Raw genomic sequence first — 25,380 nt, forward strand, 5'->3', positions numbered from 1 at the left:
CAGAGGGAGTGACATCTGAATTAAATGGACCTTTTAGAATCAAAGCATGTAAAAATTGGAAAAATAAGTCCCATTTGAGATTATAACCAGGGGGTGAAAGGCATTCCAAGAATTCGTTTGTGAGTACATGTATTTACCAGACCTGTGAGAGGCATGTTGAAGAGTGCTTAGCATACACAAGCATGTGTATATTTACAAGAATTCTACCGGTCTACGTATAGTAGGAGATTAAAATATAAGCCGATACACTCCCTGTCCTTGTGTAGTACAGGACACAGGGGCTCTGGAAATTGGAGCACTACTGGATTAGCACTGTAAAATCCCTCTAAAGATGCACGATTGGCATTGAACATTGACAATTATCCTTCGGTTCTCCCTAAATCCCTTTAAGTCGTAACGAGCCTTGGACTATAGTTCCTTTCAGCTATAGTTGTCAGCCAACCATCCCAGGCCACACAAATGTTTTTTATGCCCTTCATCATGACAAAGGACTTCCACTAACCTTGAATTGCCAGATGATCATAATCTTCTCCCTCCGCCAATCTGGCAGGTTCTCCACTGACATAGCACACCTGGAAGTCAGTCAGCACAGGGCTTTGACAATGGAGTCCATGAGTCCCTGTAGCCTCTCAAGGCAAAAAAAAAAAAAAAAAAAAAAAAAAGAGAGAAAAGAGTGGAGACTAGATTTGGAGAAGAGAGCCCTTTTATCAATATTCACTCTGCAACTGATCTTACAGTTTATAATCTATGCTCTGATAACTCTATTATGAATATCTCAATTTTGTTCTCAGCTCTGTAACTCCAGATTGTTACCTATGACCGCCTACTATACTTTGTTATCTAGCTAACATTTCAAATTTAGTATGTCCACCCCATACTTATTATTCGACCCAACTTCCCTTCCTCCAGATCAGTTAATGGTAATAATGTACCTTCTGTGGATTTAGCCCCAAACCCAGGAGTCAATCTTGATTGCATTTTTGCCATCACTCCCCACATCCATTCTCAGCAAGTCCTGTCAGAAAGACTTATCCCCTAAATCTACCTTGAATATGGGCTTTTCTCACATTTTACACTGCTGTCACTGTCATCTCTATGCCTCCACTCATGTCCCTCTAGGATCTACTCTTCATCTAGCAGCTGTAGTAATTTTTGAATACATAAGTCAGATTCAACAGTCCTTTTGAAAAATCTTCCAGTGGTCTCCTATTTCAGTTAAAATAAAATCCAAACTCCTTTTCCTTGATAAAAGACTACATGATCTGGCTCTTCCTACCTTTTCAACATCCTCTCCATCTTTTCCTTTTTCCTTCTTTATTTTTTTTTTTTTTTTTTAGACAGCGTCTTGCTCTGTCACCCAGGCTAGAATGCAACGGCATGATCTCAGCTCACTGCAACCTCTGCCTCCTGGGTTCAAGCAATTCTCATGCCTCAACTTCCCAAGTAGCTGTGCCACCACACCCAGCTAATTTATATATTTTTAGTAGAGATGGGGTTTTGCCATACTGGCCAGGCTGGTCTCGAACTCCTGGCCTCAAGTGATCCACCCGCTTTGGCCTCCCAAAGTGCTGGGATTACAGGCATGAGCCACTGCACCTGACCTGGCATTGACCAATAACTTTTAGATGCCATTATCTCCTCTACAACGTTTGAAGTATGTGCTCTATTTGTACTAATTAAGTGGCTGTCCCTGACTCTTTCACCATGTGCATGTAAAGCCTCAAGGTAATCAGTAGCTGTACCCTTAAAACACTGGAATTCGGATAACCAGTTTCCCATCTTACATTGTATTTTCATTCAAGATTTTAGATCTACGTTATTTGTTTACTCTTCAAATTAGACATGATTTTACATAATCGATGTTTGTTGAGATTTCCCTCATATTTACTTTTCTCTCTTTTTTTTTTTTTTTTTTTTGCTTACAACTCCTTCTTATATTCCTCTTGGTGTTATTTTTCTTTCTATGGTACGGGTTTGTTGGAGGTTAATACTTTTATTGTTTGACCAAAATTGTTTGTCCTTGTCCATGATAATTGTAGTGTATAAAAACAAATTTTAGGTGAATTTTGAAAGTATCATTTCACCAACCTCTGGCTTCTACCGTTGCTGTTGAGAAACCAGCTGTATCTGTCATGCATTGCTTAATGACAGGGATATGTTCTGAGAAATGTATCATTAGGTGATTTCATCACTGTGCAAACACTACTGAGTGAATTTACACAAACCTAGATGGGATAGTCTACTACACACCTAGGCTATATGGTACAACCTATTGCTCCTACACTACAAACCTGTACAAAATGTTGTTGTACTGAGTACTGTAAGCAGCTGTAACTCAGTAGTATTATGTATCTAAACATATCAAAACATAAGAAAGACACTTAAAATACAGTATGCTGATGGCTCATGCCTGTAATCCTAGCACTTCGAGAGCCCTAGGTGGGCAGAGCACTTGAGCCCAGGCGTTCAAGACCAGCCTGGACAACATGGCAAAACCTTATCTCTACAAAAAAATACCTCCCCTCAAAAAAATTTAGCGGAGTGTGGTAACATGTGTCTGTAGTCGAAACTACTCAGGAGGCTAAGATGCGAGGATCACCTGAGCCCAGGAGGTAGAGGTTATAGTTAGCTGAGAGCATGCCCTGCACTCCAGCCTGAGCAGCAGAGTGGGATTTTGTCTCAAAACAAAACAGTTTAAAAGATTAAAAAAAAAAAAAAAAAGTACACCTAAATAGGGTACTTACCATGAATGGAGCTTACAGGCATAGAAGTTGCTCAACAGTCAGCTAGTGAATGATGAGTGAATGTGAAGGCCTAGGACATTGCTGTACACTACTGGAGATGTTATAAACATTGTACACTCTTCACACTAAATTTATATGAAAAAAATTCTTTTTTGGCTAGGCATGCCTGTAATCCCAGCTTGGGAGGCTGAGACCAGCATTTATTTTTTTTAATTGGGTGTCCTGTGTCTTTATTTGTGAAATCTGTCAACTCTCCACTCCATCTGCTGCCATACCGCCCCTCACTCACTGTGCTCCAGCCACACAGTCCTTGCTGTTCCTCAGATGCATCTTCCTAATCTCAGAGCTTTTTATGCTTGCTTTTCTCTTGCCTAGAACGTTCTTATTCTAGATCTTCCCCAGGTGTCTCCATGTCATTCAGATCTCAGTTCAAATGTCACCCTATCCTGATCTCACTTCCCTGTCAGTCTTCATCATCATTCTTTATAAAATTTAACACTTTCTGAAACTATAATATTAATTCATTTACTGGTATACTTGTCCTGTCTCCCCTTAGTAGAATGTAAGCTTCATGAGAGCAAAAGCCTTGTTAGTTGCTGTATCCCCAGCACCTGATGCCAATGTCTGGCACTTAGTAGGCACTCAATAAATATTTGTTAGATGAATGTATGTCACCTGTTAGGGCCTTCTTAACCTGTGAAGAAGGCCTGTAACTGGCCTTAACAACAACAAAAGTTTCGAAAAAGTCAATATGGATCCAAAGCAAAATTGCCTTGAAAAAAGGGCTAGTCTGTGTTGTGGGTGGCTAATGCTGGAAGATCCTCCAGACTGAGTCTTCCCTCACAGAGTTGTGCTCCAGTGAGCAATGACTGAATGAGGAAATGGGAGTACCTGGCTTACCTTGGCACTGAGTCATCTTATGCCACTGAGGACCTCTGGAGGGCCAGTGTTTTGGCTGCAGCCCTTGTAGCAGCAAGAAACAATGAGGCAGCTAACTTCCTGCTGGTATGCAGAAGTCAGGGAGTGCTCCCCCATCCCACTTGTACCCCTACAAATCCAGAGGATTTAGGAACAATTCAAGATGAAAGGGAAACCACAAAGAAGGAGCACATGTGCCTTAAGCTAGTTTTAATAAAAACTAGTAACAATGTAAGATCCAGGTTGCTAATTACACCTCCAGGTTCAAAATCAGGGAGGCTATAGATGGCATGTTGGGAATCTGGAAATGGGCAGAATAATAAATAATAAGTAACTAGGTGTTGGCAAAGAGAGAAAATGCTGAAACAAATGGATGGAAGCAGGTGCGGAGTAGATTTGGATTGGGCTTGTAGACCATATTAAGAAGCTTGGGGCCGGGCGTGGTGGCTCAAGCCTGTAATCCCAGCACTTTGGGAGCCTGAGGCGGGTGGATCACGAGGTCAAGAGATCGAGACCATCCTGGTCAACATGGTGAAACCCCGTCTCTACTAAAAATACAAAAAATTAGCTGGGCATGGTGGCGCGTGCCTGTAATCCCAGTTACTCAGGAGGCTGAGGCAGGAGAATTGTCTGAACCCAGGAGGGGGAGGTTGTGGTGAGCCGAGATCGTGCCATTGCACTCCAGCCTGGGTAACAAGAGCGAAACTCCGTCTCAAAAAAAAAAAAAAAAAAAAAAAAAAAAAAAAAAAAAAAAAAAGCTTGGACTTTATCCAGAGGGTATGTGAGAGCCACATGGATTCTAAGCCAAGGAGTGACTCTAGACTCTGGATCTCATACACACTTGGAGAGATCCTCTGTACTCCTGCGTATTAAAGGGAACAAAACTGCAGCTGAAATCACAAAGAAACCCTAAACAGTCTATTGAAGAAAGATGATCAAAGTCTGAATAATAATGATCATTTTAATCACAGCAGATGAATTAAACCAGGCACTTCCTAAGCCCATTCCATACTTAATCTTGTTTACGTAACTGCAACCCTACCAAAGTGGCACTAGTATTAACATCTGCAAAAAGGTAAAGAAGTTGTGAGGGTAAGTAATTTGCCCAAGATCTCTCAGAACTCAGGTTTCTCCGACTGCAATGCTCTCTTCATTCCCTTGGACTAAGGCATCGGGAGTGGGGATGAAAAGGAGGCAGATATGAAAAACATTTAGGAGATAAGTAATAGTTATTATATTAGCACTAGATAATGATGATGGTGATGATGACGACAATGAAGACAGTAAAGGCGATTCATGCCTTTACACATCCAGTAACACCAGATTCAGTGTCAAAGAAGAGATAAAATTGATTAAGGTATTGGCGTCAAGCTAACAGTTTAATACGATATAAAACTTCCCAAAGTGCAGGGTTACAACGCCTCTCCTGTCCATTGCCCCCAATTCGCCGAAAAGGTCGCTCCTGCCTGGGCTCCCGGGCGGTGCCCTCCGCCGGGCGCCGGCCCGCGCCCGGCCCCGGCCAGCGCCCCGCCGCCTGCCACCGTCCCTCCCCCGATGCTGCGCCCCGCCGCCTGCCACCGTCCCTCCCCCGATGCTGCGCCCCGCCGCCTGCCACCGTCCCTCCCCCGATGCTGCGCCCCGCCCCCCCGCCACGGCCTGCGCCCCGCCTTGCCCCGCCCCGCCCCGCCCCGGCCAGCGCCCCGCCGCCTGCCACCGTCCCTCCCCCGATGCTGCGCCCCGCCCCGCCCCGCCCCGCCCCGGCCTGCGCCCCGCCTCGCCCCGCCCCGGCCAGCGCCCCGCCGCCTGCCCCCGTCCTCCCCCATGCTGCGCCCCGCCCCCCCGCCACGGCCTGCGCCCCGCCCTGCCCCGCCCCGCCCCGCCCCGCCCCGGCCAGCGCCCCGCCGCCTGCCACCGTCCCTCCCCCGATGCTGCGCCCCGCCCCGCCCCGCCCCGCCCCGGCCTGCGCCCCGCCCCGCCCCGCCCCGCCCCGGCCAGCGCCCCGCCGCCTGCCCCCGTCCTCCCCCATGCTGCGCCCCGCCCCGCCCCGGCGTCAGGCCCGGGCCTTCTATCTCGCCCCGCCCCGCCCCCCGACCCCCGACCCCCGACCCCCGACCCCAAACTGCTGCCGCTCCTCCCCGCCCCGCCGCGGCCCCTGGCTCCCGGCCCGCTGTCTCGTCACGCCTCGGCTGCCCCTCCCTGCCCCGCCCCGCAGCTCTGGTGAGCCCCGCCTCCAGGGGCGCCTGCGGGCCACGTGGTCCGGCGTCCGCGCGCAGGCTGCTCTCGGCGCCGCGCTTCCGGGTTGGCCGTGGCTTCGTCGGCGGCGCAGGGGCAGAAGCCGGAGCGGCGCAGAAGCACCAGAGACTGGCCGAGTGGAGCAGAGGGCCAGCGGGGCCCGGCGCGGGTCTCCCGCCAGGCCGCTAGGTGGGCTGGCGGCGACCCGGACCCCACCGGCCGCCCTGAGAGGTAGGTCGGCCGCACCGACCCCTCCGCAGCCGTCTGCTCCAGGGGCGGGCTCGCGGGGCCTGGGCCGGGAGGCGGGGGGTCTTTGCGCGCCACCTCTCCCTGCTCTGTCGACCCGGGGTTCCGGGGACTCCGCGCCGCCCCACGTCTGGCTGGCGGCCGCACGCGGCTTACGTTATTGCTCTGTTATTGCCGCTACCTCACATTCACTTTGTACATACATGTTTCTTCACTCTTTTCACATTGGTTCCCTCACACGAAATGGCTAATAATCTGGAAGATGGAGGCGGCTTCGTTCACCTTGAAATAGTTGTGCAATCATAGAAAGTTCGTGCTGCGGAGGACTTTGGAGATGGTTGTTCCCATTCCTTCATTTTAGAGAAGGCACACCCTGAACTGTTCCATGAGTATTGGAGAGTCACCCAGCTAGGTAATGTGCGGCAGGAATAAGAATCCAGAGCTAAGTTTTTTTTTTTTATTTTTTGAGGTGGGGGTCTCGTTCTGTCGCCCAGGCTGGAGTGCAGTGGCGTGATCACGGCTCACTGCAGCCTTGAACATCCAGGCCTAGGTGATGATCCTGCCTCAGCCTCCCCGGTAGCTGGGACCACAGGCAGGCGCCACCATGCCCGGCTAATTTTTATATTTTTTGTATAGATGGATTCTCACCATGTTGCCCATGCTTATCTCAAGCGATTCACCCGCCTTGGCCTCCTCTGTGGCCCAGGCTGCAGTGCAGTGGCGTGATCTTGACTCACCGCAACCTCTGCCTCCTGGGTTCAAGCGATTCTCCTGCCTTCAGCCACCTGAGTAGCTGGGATTACAGGCATGCGCCACCACACTTGGCTAATGTTTTGTATTTTTAGTAGACACTGGGTTTCACCATGTTTGTCAGGCTGGGATTATAGGTGTGAGCCACTGCGTCTGGGCCCAGAGCTAAGTTTTTAGACAGGCAATTAACTAAAAATGGTAATGGTAAAATTCAGTTAATGATGTGAATAGGAAGATATGTGGGCTGGTATTAACCTTTTAAACAGTGCTTCCTCCTTTTTAAACCTTGTTTTCTTGTTTCAGATTTAAGCCTTCGTGGCTTCTGAAGAAAATGGCAGAAACATTGCCAGATCCTTCTGGGCAGCTTGTCGTACACTCGGTCACTCACAGTGACACTGTCCTGGCCAGTTTTGCGGATCAGAGGAAGAAAGACTTCCTCTGTGACATTACTTTAATCGTGGAGAACGTGCATTTCCGGGCCCACAAAGCCTTACTTGCTGCCAGTAGTGAATACTTCTCAATGATGTTTGCAGAAGAGGGTGAGATTGGCCAATCCATTTATATGCTGGAAGGCATGGTTGCAGACACCTTTGGTATCCTGCTGGAATTTATCTACACAGGTTATCTCCATGCCAGTGACAAAAGTACAGAACAAATCCTGGCTACTGCTCAGTTCTTAAAAGTCTACGACCTGGTAAAGGCTTACACAGACTTGCAAAATAATCACAGCTCCCCAAAGCCAACAACTTTGAACACTGCTGGTGCTCCAGTGGTTGTTATCTCTAATAAGAAAAACGATCCTCCAAAGCGGAAACGGGGAAGACCGAAGAAAGTCAACACACCGCAGGAGGAGAAATCAGAACTGGCTGCAGAGGAAGAAATACAGCTAAGAGTGAACAATTCCGTTCAGAATAGACAAAACTTTGTGGTTAAAGGAGACAGTGGTGTACTGAATGAGCAGATTGCAGCAAAAGAAAAGGAAGAATCGGAGCCTGCTTGTGAGCCAAGTAGAGAGGAGGAAATCCCAGTTGAAAAAGATGAGAACTATGATCCCAAGACCCAGGATGGCCAGGCCAGCCAGAGTCGGTACAGCAAGCGGATGATTCGGAGATCCGTCAAACTTAAAGATTACAAACTTGTTGGGGATCAGGAGGACCATGTTTCAGCCAAGAGGATCTGTGGAAGGAGAAAGCGCCCTGGAGGCCCTGAAGCTCGTTGTAAAGACTGTGGCAAGGTCTTTAAGTATAATCACTTTTTAGCAATCCACCAGAGGAGCCACACAGGTAATGGTGCTTTCAAGGCTTATTGCAGCGTGTTTCTGAATTTGGAGTAGTGATGATAATAACTTTCATTTTCTGTGCAACTTCTATGTGATGGGCATTGCAATAAAGCCTTTATGCATGTTATTCCACTTAATTTTCTTCACAGTCCTGCAAGGTAGGTAATATCCCCATTGTACATTGTATGATTAAATCGTATTTACTAATATGTAACAGTGGATTCCTAAAAAAGTGCATAGTTTACAGATGAAGCCACCAAGTTCTAGGGAGCTTAAATAACTTGCCAGAGTCACCCATTAGTGAGAGAACTCGGATTGAACCCAGGTAGCCTGATTCAACAACTTCTCTCATTTGTAGTTGTTGATTGAATCCTTTAATGTCCACTTATCAAGATCTAGCCCCGTGTACTCTACTTTCTGATTCTTGAACATTCTTCGTCTTGACCATAGCCATGCTTTGGCCCAAGTCTGTGTGGACCACTTTCTAACTCAGCCATTTAGCTTTAAATGCCTTCCCTTTTTTGGGCCCTTTAGCCCAGCACTAACCAATGTCACCCTTCTGTGATGATGGAAATATTCCTACATCTGCACTGTCCAATGTGGTGGCTAGAAGCCACGTGGTTTTTGAGCACTTGAATTGTGCCTAGTGTGACTGAGAAACTGAATTTTACATTTTATTTTCATTTAAATTTGAATAACCACGTGTGACTAGTGGCTACCAAATTGGACACTGCAGCCCTAGGGAGAAATCCCTTCCTCCTTTGAGCCCTTTCGGGTGCTTAAAACTCACTCTGCTTTGGGTCAGGTTGTTGTTGCCACTTGTCTATCCCTCAACTTAATTGTAAGCTTAAGTACAGTGTAGGGACTGGTGCTTGAGTCTTCTGTTACCTAGCAGCATCTGGTACTGTGGTTCTCAGCCTGCAAATTAGAATCACCTAGGGAGCTTCTAAAACTACCAGTGCCTGGACCTCAACCCCAAAGCTTCTGATTTAATTGTCTGGAGCCTGGGTGCTTTTAAAAGCTCCCCAAAGACTTCAGCTACAGGTAGGTTGAAGACCTGGAATTCTGGTACTTTGAACAAAGTAGATACTTGAGAAATATTTGTTGAACTGTAGTAGGTTATATTTTCACTGTTTTTTTTGAGACCGAGTCATGCTCTGTTGCCCAGGCTGCAGTGCAGTGGCGTGATCTTGACTCACTTGAACCCAGGCAACCTCTGCCTCCTGGGTTCAAGCGATTCTCCAGCCTTCAGCCTCTCGAGTAGCTGGGATTATAGGCACCTGCCAGCATGTCCAACTAATGTTTTGTATAAGAGAGCCTGTAAAACCTTGTTCCTAGACCAAACCAAGGGTCCGGCTTCTGTTTCTCACGGCCCACTAATGAGATGCAGATGAACTGGGGAGGAAGATAGTTTTTATTTCTGTAACCAGTTACAGGGAGAAGTCCTGAAAGTTATCGCCAGACCAACTCAAGATTTAAAAAGTTTTTCAGAGCTTATATACCTCCTAAGTTACATGTCTACGTGTAAGTGTGCATTCATCTAAGACATAGGTGATTAACTTCTTTTAATCTGTAACTAAGATCTGAGTCCCGAAGACCTTCTTCTGGAGTCTTAGTAAGTTTCTTTAATCTAAATGAGTCTAGGTGCTGGGGTGAGTACCCTTATCTCCTGCTAAACCATGGAGGTTTGGGGAGTTCCTTCAGACCCCCAGTAAAGCTTGTTTGATCCTAAATGGGTCCTGTTAAGAATTCCTTCATTATTTTGTCATACTTTAAGGCCCAGGAGAAGCTTAGGTAAGACTCTTGGTGGGCTTTTGTTACATTCCAGCCTTTGTACAAGCGCACTGGCTTTTAATATTTAACTTACCCACTCAGTACTGAAACAGTTGTTATAGAGGCCTGCCATAACCCCTCTAGAGGTGGTGCGGCTGGGCCCGTGTCCTTGCTGGTGCCTGACTTCCACATCTTTGCTCTCTCACCTTGTACCTAACATGTTCCAGTGGAAGACGCTTTTTCTCTCCCACTTGGAGGCACTAAGCCTGGCTGCTCACCCAGTTCCAGGGCAGGAGGGGGAAGGAGTCAGGGAGTCTCATCATCCCAGATAGAAATGTTGACTTACTCTTCCTATGGTGATCCCTGTAGGGCTGTTGGCCCCACAGGGTTGTGGGGTGTCCCTTTTGCTGTGCTGAGGTGCAGGATCTGAGAAGTAAAGAGATAGGACACTGAAAAACTGGTGAAGAGCATCTGGACTCGGTGGGGCCACGCCACCTGTGAGTGAGCGGAGACAGGCGAGGCCTTGAACGCCCAGAAGTGTCTGTATTTATTAGGTACAAGCAGGGGGAAGGGTCGTGAGTGAGGTCATCGCGTATAGGCTTAATGATAGGACATACATAATCACGTGAGTCACAAGCGAGGGGGCCACCCCATTATGTCACCTGGGCAGAGAGGTGGGCCGTACGCAATAGGGGGCTATGCCGTGCACAGTACTAGAGGGTCGTGTACAGAAAAGGGGTTCACCCCCATTAGGTCACCAAGGCAAGGAGGTGGGCTATGTGCAGCAGGTGTCATGCACATCACTTCTTTTCTGGGGCTGGAAACTCCAAAGGGTTTCTAATAGATACTGTAAGCCAGTGCAGTGGGAGCTAACAGATTTGGGCTCTTCTCTTAAGATATTTATGGGAGGATGATTTGAGCTAGCACAGAAGCAAGAAAAGACTGACAGGGTATACAGCTGCCGTGACTGGTCACACCAGAGGGGTTCTTCTCCCTCAGTTATTTCCAGGATCTCAGGCCTGAGGCCTACTTGCCGCAGGAACTGGATTCAGGGTACTACAACCCCTTTATCAGGAGGAGAGGCTCTTGCCATACAGCGTATGCCCTTTCAGGCAGGGATGCCACCACCTGGGTCATTGGTTCTCATCCTGGTCTGGCTGTTTTCCCATGTACTGCTTCTGTTCTGTGACTGCTCTAGGCATTCCTTCTTCTACAAACTACTATATGGTTATTTGGAAGGATTATATAAATCAGCACTAAATGTGTCAGTACAGCTCCGACTACAATACCTATATGATTATATAGAAAGATTATGTGGAGGAAATAGCTGAGTAATAACACTATAAACTAAGGTATTCTTCAGGCACTAATTGTGCCTGGGGTTTGCACAGCTCTCCTTCCTTGGTGCTAGTCGGGGCATTACCCACAGATCCCAATTCAGCTGTGCCTAGAAACCCCTAATCCAGAGACCTCTTTTTCTTAACCCTCCTCAGAGAACATTCTCATCCTCTTTTGGGGAGAGGGACAGTCTCCTGGCTGTGTAGAATGGAAGATTTCATCAGAGTCTAAGTACCTTTGAAACAGACTTTCATTTGTCCTTCCTCACCCCTGTTTCCAGAGATAGCAGGTGCCACCAAATTCCTGAGCTTTTTGGAGATTGTGTCTTAAAAATTAGGTTGTATTGGGCTGGGTGTGGTGGCTCATATCTGTAATCCCAGCACTTTGGGAGGCTGAGGCAGGAAGATTGCTTTAGCCCAGGAGTTGGAGACCGGCCTGGGCAACATAGTGAGATCCTGTCTCTTAAAAAATGTTTTTAATTAGCTAGGTGGGTGTGGTGGTGGTGGCACACACCTGTAATCCCAGCTACTCAGGAGGCTGAAATGGGAGGATCATTTGTTCCCTAGGAGGTTGAGGCTATAGGAGCTCTGGTAGTGCCACTGCACTCCAGCCTGGGTGATAGAGTGAGACCCTGTTAACAACAACAAAAAAAAAAAAATGGGTTGCATCAGTGCTACCCACTGCTGGCCTCAGATTCATCTGTTCCAGCTTCCAAAATTGTATTGCTGATATCTCTCGTGTTCATTGGCCTTTTGGAATGTGTACCTTTTAAAAATCCATTGTTATTTTAATTTGGGAGAGACAGAAAGATGTGTGGATTCTTACTTAACACCATGCTCCTGGGGCTCTTCTTCCAGGGGAGCGACCTTTCAAATGTAATGAGTGCGGAAAATGCTTTGCCCAGAAGCACTCTCTCCAGGTCCACACCAGGATGCACACAGGCGAGCGGCCGTACACCTGCACCGTGTGCAGCAAGGGTCTGACCACCAAGCACTCGCTGCTGGAGCACATGAGCCTGCACTCAGGTAGTGGGGGTTGCCCAGAGGGCCAGCTGTCGACAGATTCCCATTCCCCAGGGTAGGCATTACCAACACCTAAACGGTGTTTTCTCAGCCTAGGATCATTTCCAATGTGGTGTCACTGAAAGAGGATTTTTGCATCCGTCCAAGTGCAGTTGAGAGTTCTGCACTGATTCTTCAGCTTATAAACTGGCTGCTGGGAGTTTGGTGTGCACGCATGTTTGATTAAACCACCAACGTTTAGAATTATTTTTACTTTGAACACCTTTGGGGAAACTTAAATTCTCCTGTTCTGCCCCAGTCTCCACTACGCCCTGTTGCCTTGCATACCTTTGCACATTGGTGTTTCCGTGGTAGACTGAAGGCTTCTGGGTGTGTAAACAAGTCACTTGGGTCTTTTGTAGAAAAATGGGGACCTGGGTCCACTGTAGTATTTCCCTTATTAATGAGCATTCTAGTTCTTTATAGTTTTTTGCATGTTTTAGTGTTTTGGGTTTTTTTGGCAGGACAGAAGTCTTTTACCTGTGATCAATGTGGAAAATATTTCAGCCAGAACAGACAACTAAAGAGCCATTACCGAGTTCATACAGGTACGGTAAAGTGAGAATGTTTAGATTGGGGGGAAGAATGCGAACAAAAACTGTTCCTGAAACATTAGGTTCATGTTGTAGGTGATAAACAGGTATTTAGGGGAAAGAGCCTTCAGAGTCTAAATTATATGTTCTTATGTTATTGTCTGCCACCATGTGAATTTTATTTGTATACTACAGTTTTGGTGCCACACACAGAAACCCTACGGAATTGGCATCTTTCAAAAGTGCCACTTGCCCGAGGGAGCTTCAGTCCATGGTTGTTAGTGGTACCTGGGCAGAAACATCATCAACCCACGGCTGTCAGCCCAGGCTTTCTCTCCCGTGCTTCTACCTGTTTTCCTTTTTGTTTCTTGCCAACTAAGATAAGAAATGGATGTGGGTTCAGCATGTCATTTGAGATCATTTGTGGCCTCAGTCACACCAGTACTTTGAGGAAAAAGGGAGAGGCTGCATTTAGAATTGGAAGGATCCTAGCTCTCTCGGAGGAGGCAGTGAGTTGAGGTGCTTAGGAAAATATTAACTGTTACCAAATTAATGAGAAAATTTTTGTTGTTAAAGTGCCATATTTAAAGTGATTATTTTTCAGGGAAGTGCTTTAACACAAATCACTGAAGAAAATGCAGGGAGAGCATATATGCACTGACACTTTTTTTATTGTTGCGACAAGGCCACTCATTACCAGAATGCAAAGACTGCCATCGCAAATTCATGGATGTGTCTCAGCTAAAGAAACATCTGCGAACACACACAGGTAAAACTCCATGTTGTCTGTCCCCCCCGGTACCTGGGGTGTTTTCAGGAGAGTGAAGAATAAATTTCTCAGAGTCCCTTGCTCAGCCTGTGTTTGGAAGTGTTGATTGTAAATTGGATGGGAGTTGTGTTAGAGGATAATTTAAAAGCTGAAGGCAGAATGTTGTCAGCACTGTCTTTGGGGAAATCACATCTCTTATAGATGAGCAAAACGGAGATCACTTACTGAGCACTATTCATATGTCACAATTCATTTAATACCACAGCAGAGTGAGTCTGAGTCTGGTTCTCTTTTTTTTTTTTTTTTTTTTTTTTTGAGATAGGGCCCACTCTGTCATCCAGGCCAGAGTGCAGTGGCATGATCATGGCTTATCACAGTCTTGGCCTGGGCCAGAGTGATCCTCCCACCTCAGCCTTCCAAGTAGCTAGGATCACAGGTGCATACCACCACACCTACCTAATTGTTAATTTTTAAATTTTTTGTAGAGGTGGGTTCCACTATGTTGCCCAGGCTGGTCTGGAACTCCTGGGCTCAAGCAGTCCACCTCTCCGAGCCTCTCAGAGTGTGAGATGACAGGCATGAGCCAGCCACCTTTCCCAGCAAGATAATTTTTTTTAGAAAAGACAGCAAAGTGTGACAGACACCAAATGTAGTGTAGACACTGAGAATTTCTCCACTTTCTCCTCTAGAACCAACTCTTAAGCAGCACCACCTCCAGAAAAGTCAGTTTCAGAGATGACAAGGAAGCAGGATTGATTAGGGCAGGTCACATTTTTTTATGTAAGATCAGAAAAGTGGATCTTCTTCGGTAAAGAACATGTGTTAAAAATAAGCCTCTTAGATTTTTCTAAGAAAAACTTGCCATTGCAGGTATTTAATGATTCTGTTGTCTACTGGAAATATGTAAATAGCAAATTGATTTATGGTGCTCTGGACTTTTGTTTTGGTTTTTGTGTGTGTGTGTTGTGGGGAGGTCACTGTCTCACTCTGTTGCGCAGGCAGGAGTGCAGTGGTGCAATCTCAGCTCACTGCAGCCTCCACCTGCCAGGCTCAAGCAATTCTTTTGCCTCAGCTTCCCAAGTAGCTGGTACTACAGATGTGTGCCACCATGCCTGGCTAGTTTTTGTATTTTTTATAGAGACAGGGTTTCACCATGTTAGCCAGTCTGGTCTTGTTCAAACTCCTGGCCTCAAGTGTGAGCCACCATGCCTGGCCTGGACGTTATTTTTCAAATACAGGTTTTTCTTCTTAAATTTAGTAAACATCTCATAGGGTATGGATTTTAACACGTGTACTGAGCACTTACTGGGAACCAGGCAGTTTTAGGCTTTGAGGATTCAGCAGTGAATGAGATGGGAACAGGCCCCTGCCTTAAGGGGCCAAGATTCTGCAGGAAAGGCCGAGTACAGACAAGTATAACACATTAGGTGGTGTGAACACACTGAGGAATAAAATGCAGGGTAAAGGGGCAGGAAGGGGAGCTTTTTTTTTTTTTGGAGAAGGAGTTTCACTCTTGTTGCCTAGGCTGGATTGCTGTGGCGCAATTTTGGCTCACTGCAACCTCTGCCTCTCCGGTTCAAGTGATTCTCCTGCTTCAGCCTCACGAGTAGCTGGGACTATAAAGGCGTGTGCCACCATGCCCTGCTAATTTTGTATTTTTAGTAGAGAAGGGGTTTTGCCGTGTTCGCCAGGCTGGTCTTGAACTCCTGACCTCAGATGATCCACCTGCTTCAGCCTCCCAAAGTGCTGGGATTACACATGTGAGCCACTGTACCCAGCCAGGAGCTGCTCTTTTATGTATGGACTGGTCTAGGTCTCACAGATGAGGTGGCGTCTTGGATGGAGATGAGAATGCAGTGGGGGAGCCAGCCAGCCATTGAGGATGTCCAGGAGAGAGCATTCTAGGCAAGGGGAGCCCTGGGCACATGGCCCTGAGACAGGAATGTTTTTGACGTGCTGGAGACATGCTGGGAGGAGCAGAGCCAGAGAGCTGGGAGTAGGAGGCTGTGGTGTAGGTGGATGTTCTCAGTTTAGCTTCATGCTTTTACTACCTGGGAAGCTTTAAACAAAAAAACCTGGTCCCAGCCTCCAAGATTCTGATTGACTTGACCTAGGTGGAGCCTGGGAATTGGTGTTTTTAAAGTACTCTTCAAGAATTGTAGGGCACACTTGGGCTAAAGTACTTTGAAGGCCACAGTAAAGACTTTGGATTTTATTCTGTGGGAGGTGGCTTTACTGAGATCAGTGACATGGCATAACTTAGGGTTGTAATAGGGTCAGTCCAGCTGCCCTGTGAGGTCGGGGAAAGCCAGGGTGGAGGCAGAGAGGCCCATTAGGAGGCTGTGCAGTAGTCGGGCTCGGAACAACAGAGGTGGTGTCAGGTGGTCCAGTTCTGGATATATTCCAAGGAAGAATGCATATGATTTGCTCATGATTGGATATGGGAGGTGAAAGAAGAGGCAAAAGCCACTGGAAGATGGAAAAACTGGGAAAGACTAGGAAGAACAGATGAGAAGTTAGACTGTGGACTGGTTGGTGTCTGTTTGACATCTGTGTGCAGGTGTGGGGTAGAACATTGGATATTCAGGTCTGGAGTTCAGGGGAGAGATGCAGGCATCACTCTGGATTTTCACATGTACACATGTGCCTGCAAATAGTTATGTAGCGCTGTGCTGAGCTCCCCAGGGAGACAGGGATGGTGGAGGAGGTGTGAAGGAGAGTGGAGCTGGTTTGGTTACACTGAACAGTGCCAGAGGAGACACTTCCACTTGGTTTTGTTGTCTGAGTATAAGGGGGGGTGAGGTTTCTGGTCTTTGTGAGTAGCAGTAGGACTTGAAGTGGGGATGAAAAGGAACAGGAGACCTCCTCCCTGTAATTCCAGCAAACCCGTTTCAGCCTGTGTACTCTGACAAGCAGAAGAGAAAGTGGAAGATGTGTGATGGGTTAAAAAGGAGACAGAAGGGCCTCTGTAAAGTGGTTTGCATGACTCAGAAGTATGAAAAGAAATTGAGCCCATCAAAAAATTGGGGCTCTCCAAGAGCAGCAACTATGTATGACCCATCTGTCCCTAGCATCAGCACAGAGAATCTGCTTTAATGTTGGTGAACGGCATTGGCATGCCACTTCCCTGCTCCCTGGGCATTGAGCATAGCCAGGGTGAGAAGTGCCAGGCCTGCCCTGAAGGCTATGCTCAGCTGGAAACCAAGACTTCATCTTTTGGAGGTGATCCGTCATTCATCTCTTAGATTTTCAGGCACAAACTCTCTCTGGGTTAGATGTTCTGCACCAAGCACTGGAGAAGTCAAAGGCTGATTAGAGATGTTCTTCTAGGAGAGCATCCCCACTTTGAGATGGAGGCAAAGTAGCAGGCAAACAAGAGTACCTGCCAGTTCGCCGCATCTCAGGCTCTCCTGCTCACATCTTGCCCTCATACCTGGCGCAGGTCAGGTTTACAGGGACCCAGTCAGGCCAAGCAAGTTCACAGGAGTGATAAACCAGAGACTTATCAACTCAACAAAGGGATTACACCTTTCTGTTGCCCACAGCACCTCCTCCGTCACATTAGTATACCTGAAAGCCAAGTTAGTGATCAGAAGATTGCATGGTGAGCTGGGAGCAAGTCAAGGGAATCAGCCTAGGCCACGGAGAAGCCTGGTGAGCCACCTCTGACCCCACCGCAGTCCCACCCCACCAGTGTCCTATTCCTGGATGGTGCTCGGTGAACACCGATTCTGCCCTGCGGGCTTCATAGGTAGATGGCCCTGCCTGGGAACAAATGATAAAGCTCAGTAAGTTCTATTCACAGCCTCATTGTGTCTTAAAGTTGAAGCTTCCCAAATCTCAGCTGTGTGTTGAGATCATTAATGTTGAGACTTGGGGTCTTCCCATCTTCCTGAGACCTGGGGGCCCCTCACCATCACACGTCCTTACAAAGTTTACGTGACCTCTATTATGAAACAGTATGGTGTGGTCAGAGCCACAGCAGAGGTGTGAGCACAGGATGCGAAATGACTGAGAAGATCACGTGGGAATGCCAAATACCCAGGTGTCAAACCATGCTCTTCACAGTTATCATTGGCGTGTGTCCCTTTTCTGCCAAGATTGGCAAATACACGAGGAAATGCACATCTTTATGTATTGTTGGTGGGACTATAATTTGGGAACCTTCTGGAAGGAACTTTTGCAATACTTACCAAAATGAAAACCGTGGAGTTGTGTAAAGATGTTTGCCTAAGGATATTCATCACAGGCAATGTTGTTTATAACTCCACAAGCTTAGCAGCCACCTGAATGTCCCAGGAAGGGATCAGGTAGGTATATTTGAGGCAGTAGACACAGTGGTACACAGCCCAGGCTCTTAACATGGCAGTGTGGCTTTACTGATGTGACAGACAGCGTGCACTGGATGCCCTCACAGAGTAAGACTGCAAACAAACAGATTTGTCTGTAAAGACATTGTTAACCAGTTGTCTTAAGAGAGGAGAATGGTGGAGCAGGTTTTATATCTTTGTATTTTCAATATTTGATTCCTTTGCAATGAACATGGGTAATTTTTTAAGAAAAACAAAGCTGTGGTCCACAGTGGGAGGCAGGATGCTGAGGGGTCTAGACAGAACTGGGCTGCCAGGTGAATGTGACAGCTGATGGAACGAGAGATGTCACTGTGACTGTTGTGCCTGGCTGGGCAGGCACTGGGTGATGATGTCATCAATCCAAGAAAGTTATTCTGGGTTTCAGCAGATGGACATGGGAAATCCAGCTTTGATGTTAAGAAGCAGCGAGTCATCAATACTATCTGGAGTGGGGTCCAGGATTTAAGTCACTGGAGAAGGGGAAGGGTGGGATCGTGGAGGAGACTGCTGAGAGAAGGGTCTGGAAGCACACCCTGGAGCAGCTTCAGTGCTTCTGTTGACGTCGCCCTGGGCGGGACCTCTCATCACACCCCTGTCTCTGCCTTTTCCTTTAATCACCTTTGTCTAATCCTCTTGTAACACACTTCTTTCTGGTCCCCATGCCTCTCAGGCCCCGTCCTCTTACCTTATGCTTCTCCATCTGCCTCCTGCCACCTCCTGGTCCAGCCCTTGTGCATAGCCTGTTAGAGGTCCTCTGGCCTCCAGCCCACCCTCCTCATCATTCCCAGGTGTATTTTCTTAGTATTTTCTTTTTTTTTTTTTTTTTTTTTTGAGACGGAGTTTCACTCTTGTTACCCAGGCTGGAGTGCAATGGCGCGATCTCGGCTCACCGCAACCTCCGCCTCCTGGGTTCAGGCAAGTCTCCTGCCTCAGCCTCCTGAGTAGCTGGGATTACAGGCACACGCCACCATGCCCAGCTAATTTTTTTTGTATTTTTGGTAGAGACGGGGTTTCACTATGTTGACCAGTATGGTCTTGATCTCTTGACCTCATGATCCACCCGCCTCAGCCTCCCAAAGTGCTGGGATTACAGGCTTGAGCCACCACGCCCGGCTTTCTTAGTATTTTCACATGTCCTTCTGCTAAAAACTTCCGGAGGGTCTACGGGTCCCCTGCCTGGAATTCATAATTCCTGGTGGCTTGGCCTGCTGGCTCCTGAGAGTGATCCTTGTCACTCCTAGCACACACTATGTCCATTTCTGACACCAGCTTCTGCTCTTACTGTTGAGACTAGCACCCTGGTCCAGTCTTCTCTCCAGTCTAGCCAGATCCTGCCCCACCCATATCCAGCACCCTGTCAGTACTCAGTATTGTTGACACCGCTCGTTTTAATGTTCAGTGAAACACAGTCCTGTGTTCCTTAATCGCTTTGTGCATCTCAAGTAGATTGTGCGTTATTTGAGGCAGTCATCCCATCTTTTAAACTTGCTTTTCTGTTTCTTAGCTGTGTACTTTGTTGATGGTCTATCAGTGTTTGAGAACTAAATAGACTTAAGGAATGGGTGTCTCAGTTGAAGTTGTTACAGGTGTCCTCTGCCTCGATGGAGAAATGTCTTGCCTGAATTGTCCAGTATATGCTGTGAAAGGGAAGCTCACTGACCATCTTCCACTTCAAATTGCACTTTTCCCTTGCTGTTCTCCTGTTCTCCAGTTAAGCGGATTTTACTGCTTGCTTTTCTTTTTCTTTTTTTCCAATTTAGTTTTCTTGCCTGCATTATGATTATTTAATTTTGTTTCTGGGGGCCATGAATAGTCTGTCATTGTATGTTCAGTGTGCAGACTAACACTGAGTAAGCACTTGCTGATGTTAATGAAGCCTAGTGGGTTCTGGAGCAGTTATAACATCTCATGTCTGCCACCCCCGTGAAATTCATTCATTCAGCAGGGATCTCTGAAATGGCATGCCAGGCCAGATTCTCAGCACTGGGGTACTGGGAGCCCACAAATTATCTTAAGAAGGGAGAAATGGATAATAAATAACATATATAGTATATGAGGCAGCAGTAGCATTGTGGAAAAACTAAATTGGAGAATTGGACTAAGGAGTGCCTGGCAAGGTTGGTAGTGCTCTTGGTGATGGAGCCTCGCTGATAAGATAACATGTGAACAAAGATTTGAAGGAGATGAGGAGAGTAAACCATGCTGGGAGACAGCCTGAGATAAGATCAGGGAGGTTTGGGGTGAGGAATGGGGTTTATAGGGTACAGATCTGTAATCACTTATGGGCCAAGAATTTGGGGTTTTATCTTGGGTTAGGAAGCCAAGGGAACATTTGCAGCCCAAGCATAAAAGGATCTGATTGCATCAAGGCTCACTCTGGTGGCCATTTTGATAGTTTATGGCAGGGAAGCAAGAACAGAAACAGAAAGCCGGTAGGAGGCAAGAGATGGTGGTGGTGTGGACCAGAGAGTGGCAGTGGCCGTGGAGGAGCAGTGGTCAGGTTCTGGATATATTTGGAAGGTTGATAGAAACATGAATAATACATAACTGACCCTAGCACACAGGACTCTTTTTAGGGTCAAGGGGCTACCTAGCCAAGCAGTAAGGCAGGAGAGCATAGATGTAATATAGGTGTAATATCTAAGGGGAGAAAACAGGAGTAAATGGGGCGTAACTCACCTCCTTGTTGCACTTTTCAGGTTTTTAAGAGAAAGAACCATGCCTTATGATTTCTGTGTATGCTCTTGGCACTCGGCACACAGTGCTTAGGTTAGGTACAGAGTAGATACTTGGTGAGAGCATCATTCATTTACGCTTATGGAGGGGATTGCCTTAGCTCTGTTTATATTGTGAAATTGAAGTGCTTTTTTGATTTTGTCTTATGCTGAATGTGTACTGTTAAATGGTTTCTTCTTTTTAGGTGAGAAGCCATTTACTTGTGAAATCTGTGGCAAATCTTTCACAGCAAAGAGTTCTCTTCAGACCCACATCAGAATCCATCGGTAAAGTTTTGCAGATATTTTTCCTCACATGGAGACCTCATTCGGTTCTGATGTTCAGTGAGGTGACGTGTGTCACCTATATAGTTTTCTCCCAACTGTTACTCCGGCAGAATTTTCTGTGCAGTTTATTACTTCGGCTTTTTTGTTTGTTTGTTTTGAGACAGGGTCTCACCGTCACCCAGGGTGGAGTGCAGGTGGGAGTTCAAGTGATTCTACCACCTTGGCCTCCCAAGAAGCTGAGACCCACACCCAGCTCATTTTTGTATTTTTGGGTAGAGACAGGGTTTCACCATGTTGGCCAGTATAGTCTCGATCTCTTGACCTTGTCTTGATCTCTTGACTGCCTGCCTTGGATAGTCTGGATCTCTTGACCACCTGCCTCAGCCTCCCAAAGTGCTGGGATTACAGGCGTGAGCCACTGTGCCCAGCCTACTTTCTTTTCTTATCTGAAATACATACTGTGGAATCATAAAATTTTATCACATCTGCCACCCTTCCTCAGGTACCACCCCCACCCTATTTTCAGATTAGAAACTGCCCATGAAAGTGAGACTTGCTTCAAGTCCTTAAGTTAGTAGGAGAACCCTTTACTTATGACTTGCAGCCAGTTATTTTCCACTACTCTTGATGGCTTCTCCCTAAATAATCAGGAAGTAGTAAGTAGGTATTTCCATTTTAAAAATAAAATGTTTATTTCTTGTAGAGGAGAAAAGCCATACTCATGTGGCATTTGTGGCAAATCCTTCTCTGACTCCAGTGCCAAGAGGAGACACTGCATTCTACACACCGGCAAGAAGCCGTTCTCCTGCCCTGAGTGTAACTTACAGTTTGCTCGCTTAGACAATTTGAAGGCTCACTTGAAAATTCATAGCAAGGAGAAGCATGTGTCAGATGCCAGCAGCATTTCTGGCAGTAATAATACAGAAGAGGTCAGGAATATTCTTCAGCTACAGCCATATCAACTCTCTACCTCGGGAGAGCAGGAAATTCAGCTTCTTGTAACCGATTCTGTACATAACATCAATTTCATGCCTGGTCCTAGCCAGGGAATCAGCATTGTGACTGCAGAGAGTTCCCAGAACATGACTGCAGACCAGGCTGCTAATCTCACCCTGCTCACGCAGCAACCAGAGCAACTGCAGAATTTAATTCTCTCAGCTCAACAGGAGCAAACAGAACACATTCAGAGCCTCAATATGATTGAAAGCCAGATGGGGCCCTCACAGACAGAGCCAGTGCACGTGATCACTCTGTCCAAAGAAACTCTGGAACATCTTCACGCCCATCAAGAACAAACAGAGGAGCTCCATTTAGCTACAAATACTTCCGCTCCAGCTCAGCACCTGCAGCTGACACAGGAGCCTGATGCGCTGCCACCCACTCACCATGTGCCACAGTCAACGCCACTTGGCCAGGAGCAAAGCTGACCTGGAAACATGTTTGACTGCTTGATTAGTCTCTTGTCATAAGCCAGCTCTGACTGGATTTTGAATGCTTAAAGTCAGGCTCTCCATACCATTGACTTGCAGTTCCTTTGATGACTGACCGATGTTTGTAATGCTCACCATCCAGGTAGCAAGATCTGTGTGTGTGTGTGTGTGTATGTCTTGTCTAAGGTACAGATTTGGATTTAGCATTTCAATATTGTTGATTGGTTTTCATTTTCATCTGCAACATCTCGTAAAGAGTCGGGTAGTTTTCCTCTGGGGGCATTGATCTCAAGTTTTCTATAAGGTTTAAATGTTCACAGCCGTAGGTTATGGTCTTGCCAACCTCCCCAGTTTTTGTTTTTCTTTTTGCTTTATTTATTTTCCAGGACAAAGGAAGTCATATCGTGGTTGAACTGGGCAGAATGATTGGTTCCATTTTCTTATTTTTCTTAGGCAACACAGTTGTTACCAAAACAAGTCAGGGCTAAATGTGATGGATCACAATGTTTGGGAAATTTGTCCTTTTAATTAATTCCAGTCCCCGAAGACGAAGTGAGCCTCAGAGTTTTATCTTTGTGCCGTACAGTGGGCTTATCGTGTCATGCTTCAGGAAAAGTCAAACTCATAAACTCAGTGTTTTCATTCAAAATTCATGTAACAAAATAGCTAAAAGTATAGGATTTTAAAAAAAAATTCTGAATTCATCTTTTCCAAGAAACATAAATTTACGTATTTTTAAAAATCAAGCTATCAAAATTGTAATTAAGTCTGAAATACAAAATTGGATCAAGGCATTCACCCAAAATTCTGAATTTTTGTCAGAAATGAAATTGGATTTTCATGAAGGTAAAGCTTTCTTAACTATCCTGGAACATAAAACTTTATTGAGTGTAATGTAAGTCTTATATAAACTCAACTGAATTCTAACTGATCTCCTGAAAATGTTGATCTGTGTTGTGTCTGATAACGTTCTGGAGATGGAAACTTATAATTCATTATTTTGGCAGAGTAGGTTAAATCCCACAAAGTAAGTATCTTCTAATCTTTTCTTTTTTAGAGACAGCGTCTCACTCTATCACCCAGGCTAGAGTGCAGTGGCACAATCATTGCTCACTGTAACCTTGAATTCCTGGACTCGAGCAATCCTCCCACCTCAGCTTTCTAGTAGCTGGGACTGCAGGGATGTACTACCACACCCAGCTAATCTTCTTCTAATCTTCAAAATAACTTTGAGCCTCAGAGACGTAGTAGCCAGCATGTGTCTGTAATTATATGATTTTTAAATCATCATCAAAACATTAAATTATGTTTGGGTTAGATTTTCAAGCTAAGCATATTTTATTGAATTCTTTTACCACTGTCATATAAGCTGGTAGGGAATTTTTGAGAAAAAGTAGTGGGCACTAGTATGTCTAAATTAACAATGCTGATGGAGAGTAGGGGTAATCTATAAAATTACTGGAGTCTTTCCATTAATTGTTTTGTTTTTGACATCTTTGATTTCTACCTAAATCAAATACGTTCTTTGGAGGTTAGAGTAGTAGAGAATTCTTCAGGTTAGAGAGAAGATAAAAACATTTTGGTTGCATATTTCCTAAGCTACATTTTATTATATGTAAATCACAAAATTTCCAAAATGATAATATATCTTAACCAAAGTAATGTTAAATCAGGCCTGACTAGAGCAAAGATAACAATTTTTTACAAACACTGTTAAACCCTAAATACTATTTCAGATTCTTGTCTAAACTGTTTAATTTCATTCTTAAAACACAAAGTTTTTTACCAGACTTCCAAAGCCTTCCTACCAATCCACATTTTCTGCAGGAAATTAAATATTGAAGTAAGTGAATGTTTACTCACTCTGGATAGCTAGGTGATTATTCAGAAAATATGCTTACATAAATAAGTCAAGTTTCACTGGCTTTATAACAGTCTACCTCTACACTAAGGGAACTATGTATGACATGAGCGACATAGGTCACTTTAAATTTTCTTTTTTATTTATTTTTTTTTTGAGACGGAGTTTTGCTCTTGTTACCCAGGCTGGAGTGCAATGGCGCGATCTCGGCTCACTGCAACCTCCGCCTCCTGGGTTCGGGCAATTCTCCTGCCTCAGCCTCCTGAGTAGCTGGGATTGCAGGCACGCACCACCATGCCCAGCTAATTTTTTGTATTTTTAGTAGAGACGGGGTTTCACCATGTTGACCAGGATGGTCTCAGTCTCTTGACCTTGTGATCCACCCACCTCGGCCTCCCAAAGTGCTGGGATTACAGGCTTGAGCCACTGCACCCGGCCCACTTTAAATTTTCTAGTAGCCACATTTAAAAACATAAAAAGCAGGTGAAAATACTAATGAAACTTTAATCCAACATTTGCCAAATATTTCAACATGTAAAAATATATTGGACATTTTACATTCTCTTCTTCATACTAAGCTTTCAAAATCTGGTATGTATTTTACACTTTCTATACATCTCACTGTGGATGCTAATGTTCATTGGACATACTTGTTCTGTATTTAGATTTCATACAATTTACAGTTGAAAACATTTTCACACCAAGTAGTTACAGATAAAAGATTTTTTCAAGAATTGAAATATCGGTTTACAAATGTATAGTAAAGTTAATTAAAATTAAAATCCAGTTCTTGGGACACTGTGCAAATACTCAATAGGCACCTGTGGCTGATGACTGCTACATTGTGAAACAGACAGCATGAGCCACCTGTTTCTGGCTCGAGCATCAGTCCTACCGGTGCCTGAATTATTTGACCAGTTGTCAAAGAGAAACAAGAAAATGGTAGCTTTGTCAATCTAGCCTCTTTCTTTGTCCAAAATATACATTCTGCCCCTTGAATAAAAAAGTTCTGTGATTTGGGTACCCAAAAGAAATGTCATGAACGTGAAAGGGCTTATGTGTCCTTGAGAAATTACATTGCCAGCGCAGTGT

The 25,380-nt window shown here is 45.7% G+C and overlaps 1 protein-coding gene across 2 annotated transcripts; it reads left to right on the forward strand.

Annotated features, from left to right (window-relative positions):
* Positions 1 to 5,933: 5,933 nt before the first annotated feature.
* On the forward strand, positions 5,934 to 24,767 carry ZBTB24 (zinc finger and BTB domain containing 24). Of its 2 annotated transcripts, none has more exons than XM_003935950.4 (7): positions 5,934 to 6,125; positions 7,194 to 8,173; positions 12,138 to 12,305; positions 12,806 to 12,889; positions 13,560 to 13,643; positions 20,916 to 20,997; positions 21,701 to 24,767. In XM_003935950.4, the coding sequence occupies exons 2-7, from the start codon at positions 7,222 to 7,224 to the stop codon at positions 22,422 to 22,424; spliced, it is 2,094 nt and encodes a 697-aa protein (XP_003935999.1). In that variant the 5' UTR covers positions 5,934 to 6,125; positions 7,194 to 7,221; the 3' UTR covers positions 22,425 to 24,767. The 2 variants fall into 2 exon arrangements, with proteins under 2 accessions (XP_003935999.1, XP_074253722.1); XM_074397621.1 differs by lacking the exon at positions 5,934 to 6,125 and adding an exon at positions 6,214 to 6,552.
* The last annotated feature ends 613 nt before the right edge of the window (positions 24,768 to 25,380 follow it).

Source organism: Saimiri boliviensis, chromosome 4, assembly GCF_048565385.1.
Source record: "Saimiri boliviensis isolate mSaiBol1 chromosome 4, mSaiBol1.pri, whole genome shotgun sequence".
In the NCBI taxonomy this organism is placed as follows: domain Eukaryota; kingdom Metazoa; phylum Chordata; class Mammalia; order Primates; family Cebidae; genus Saimiri; species Saimiri boliviensis.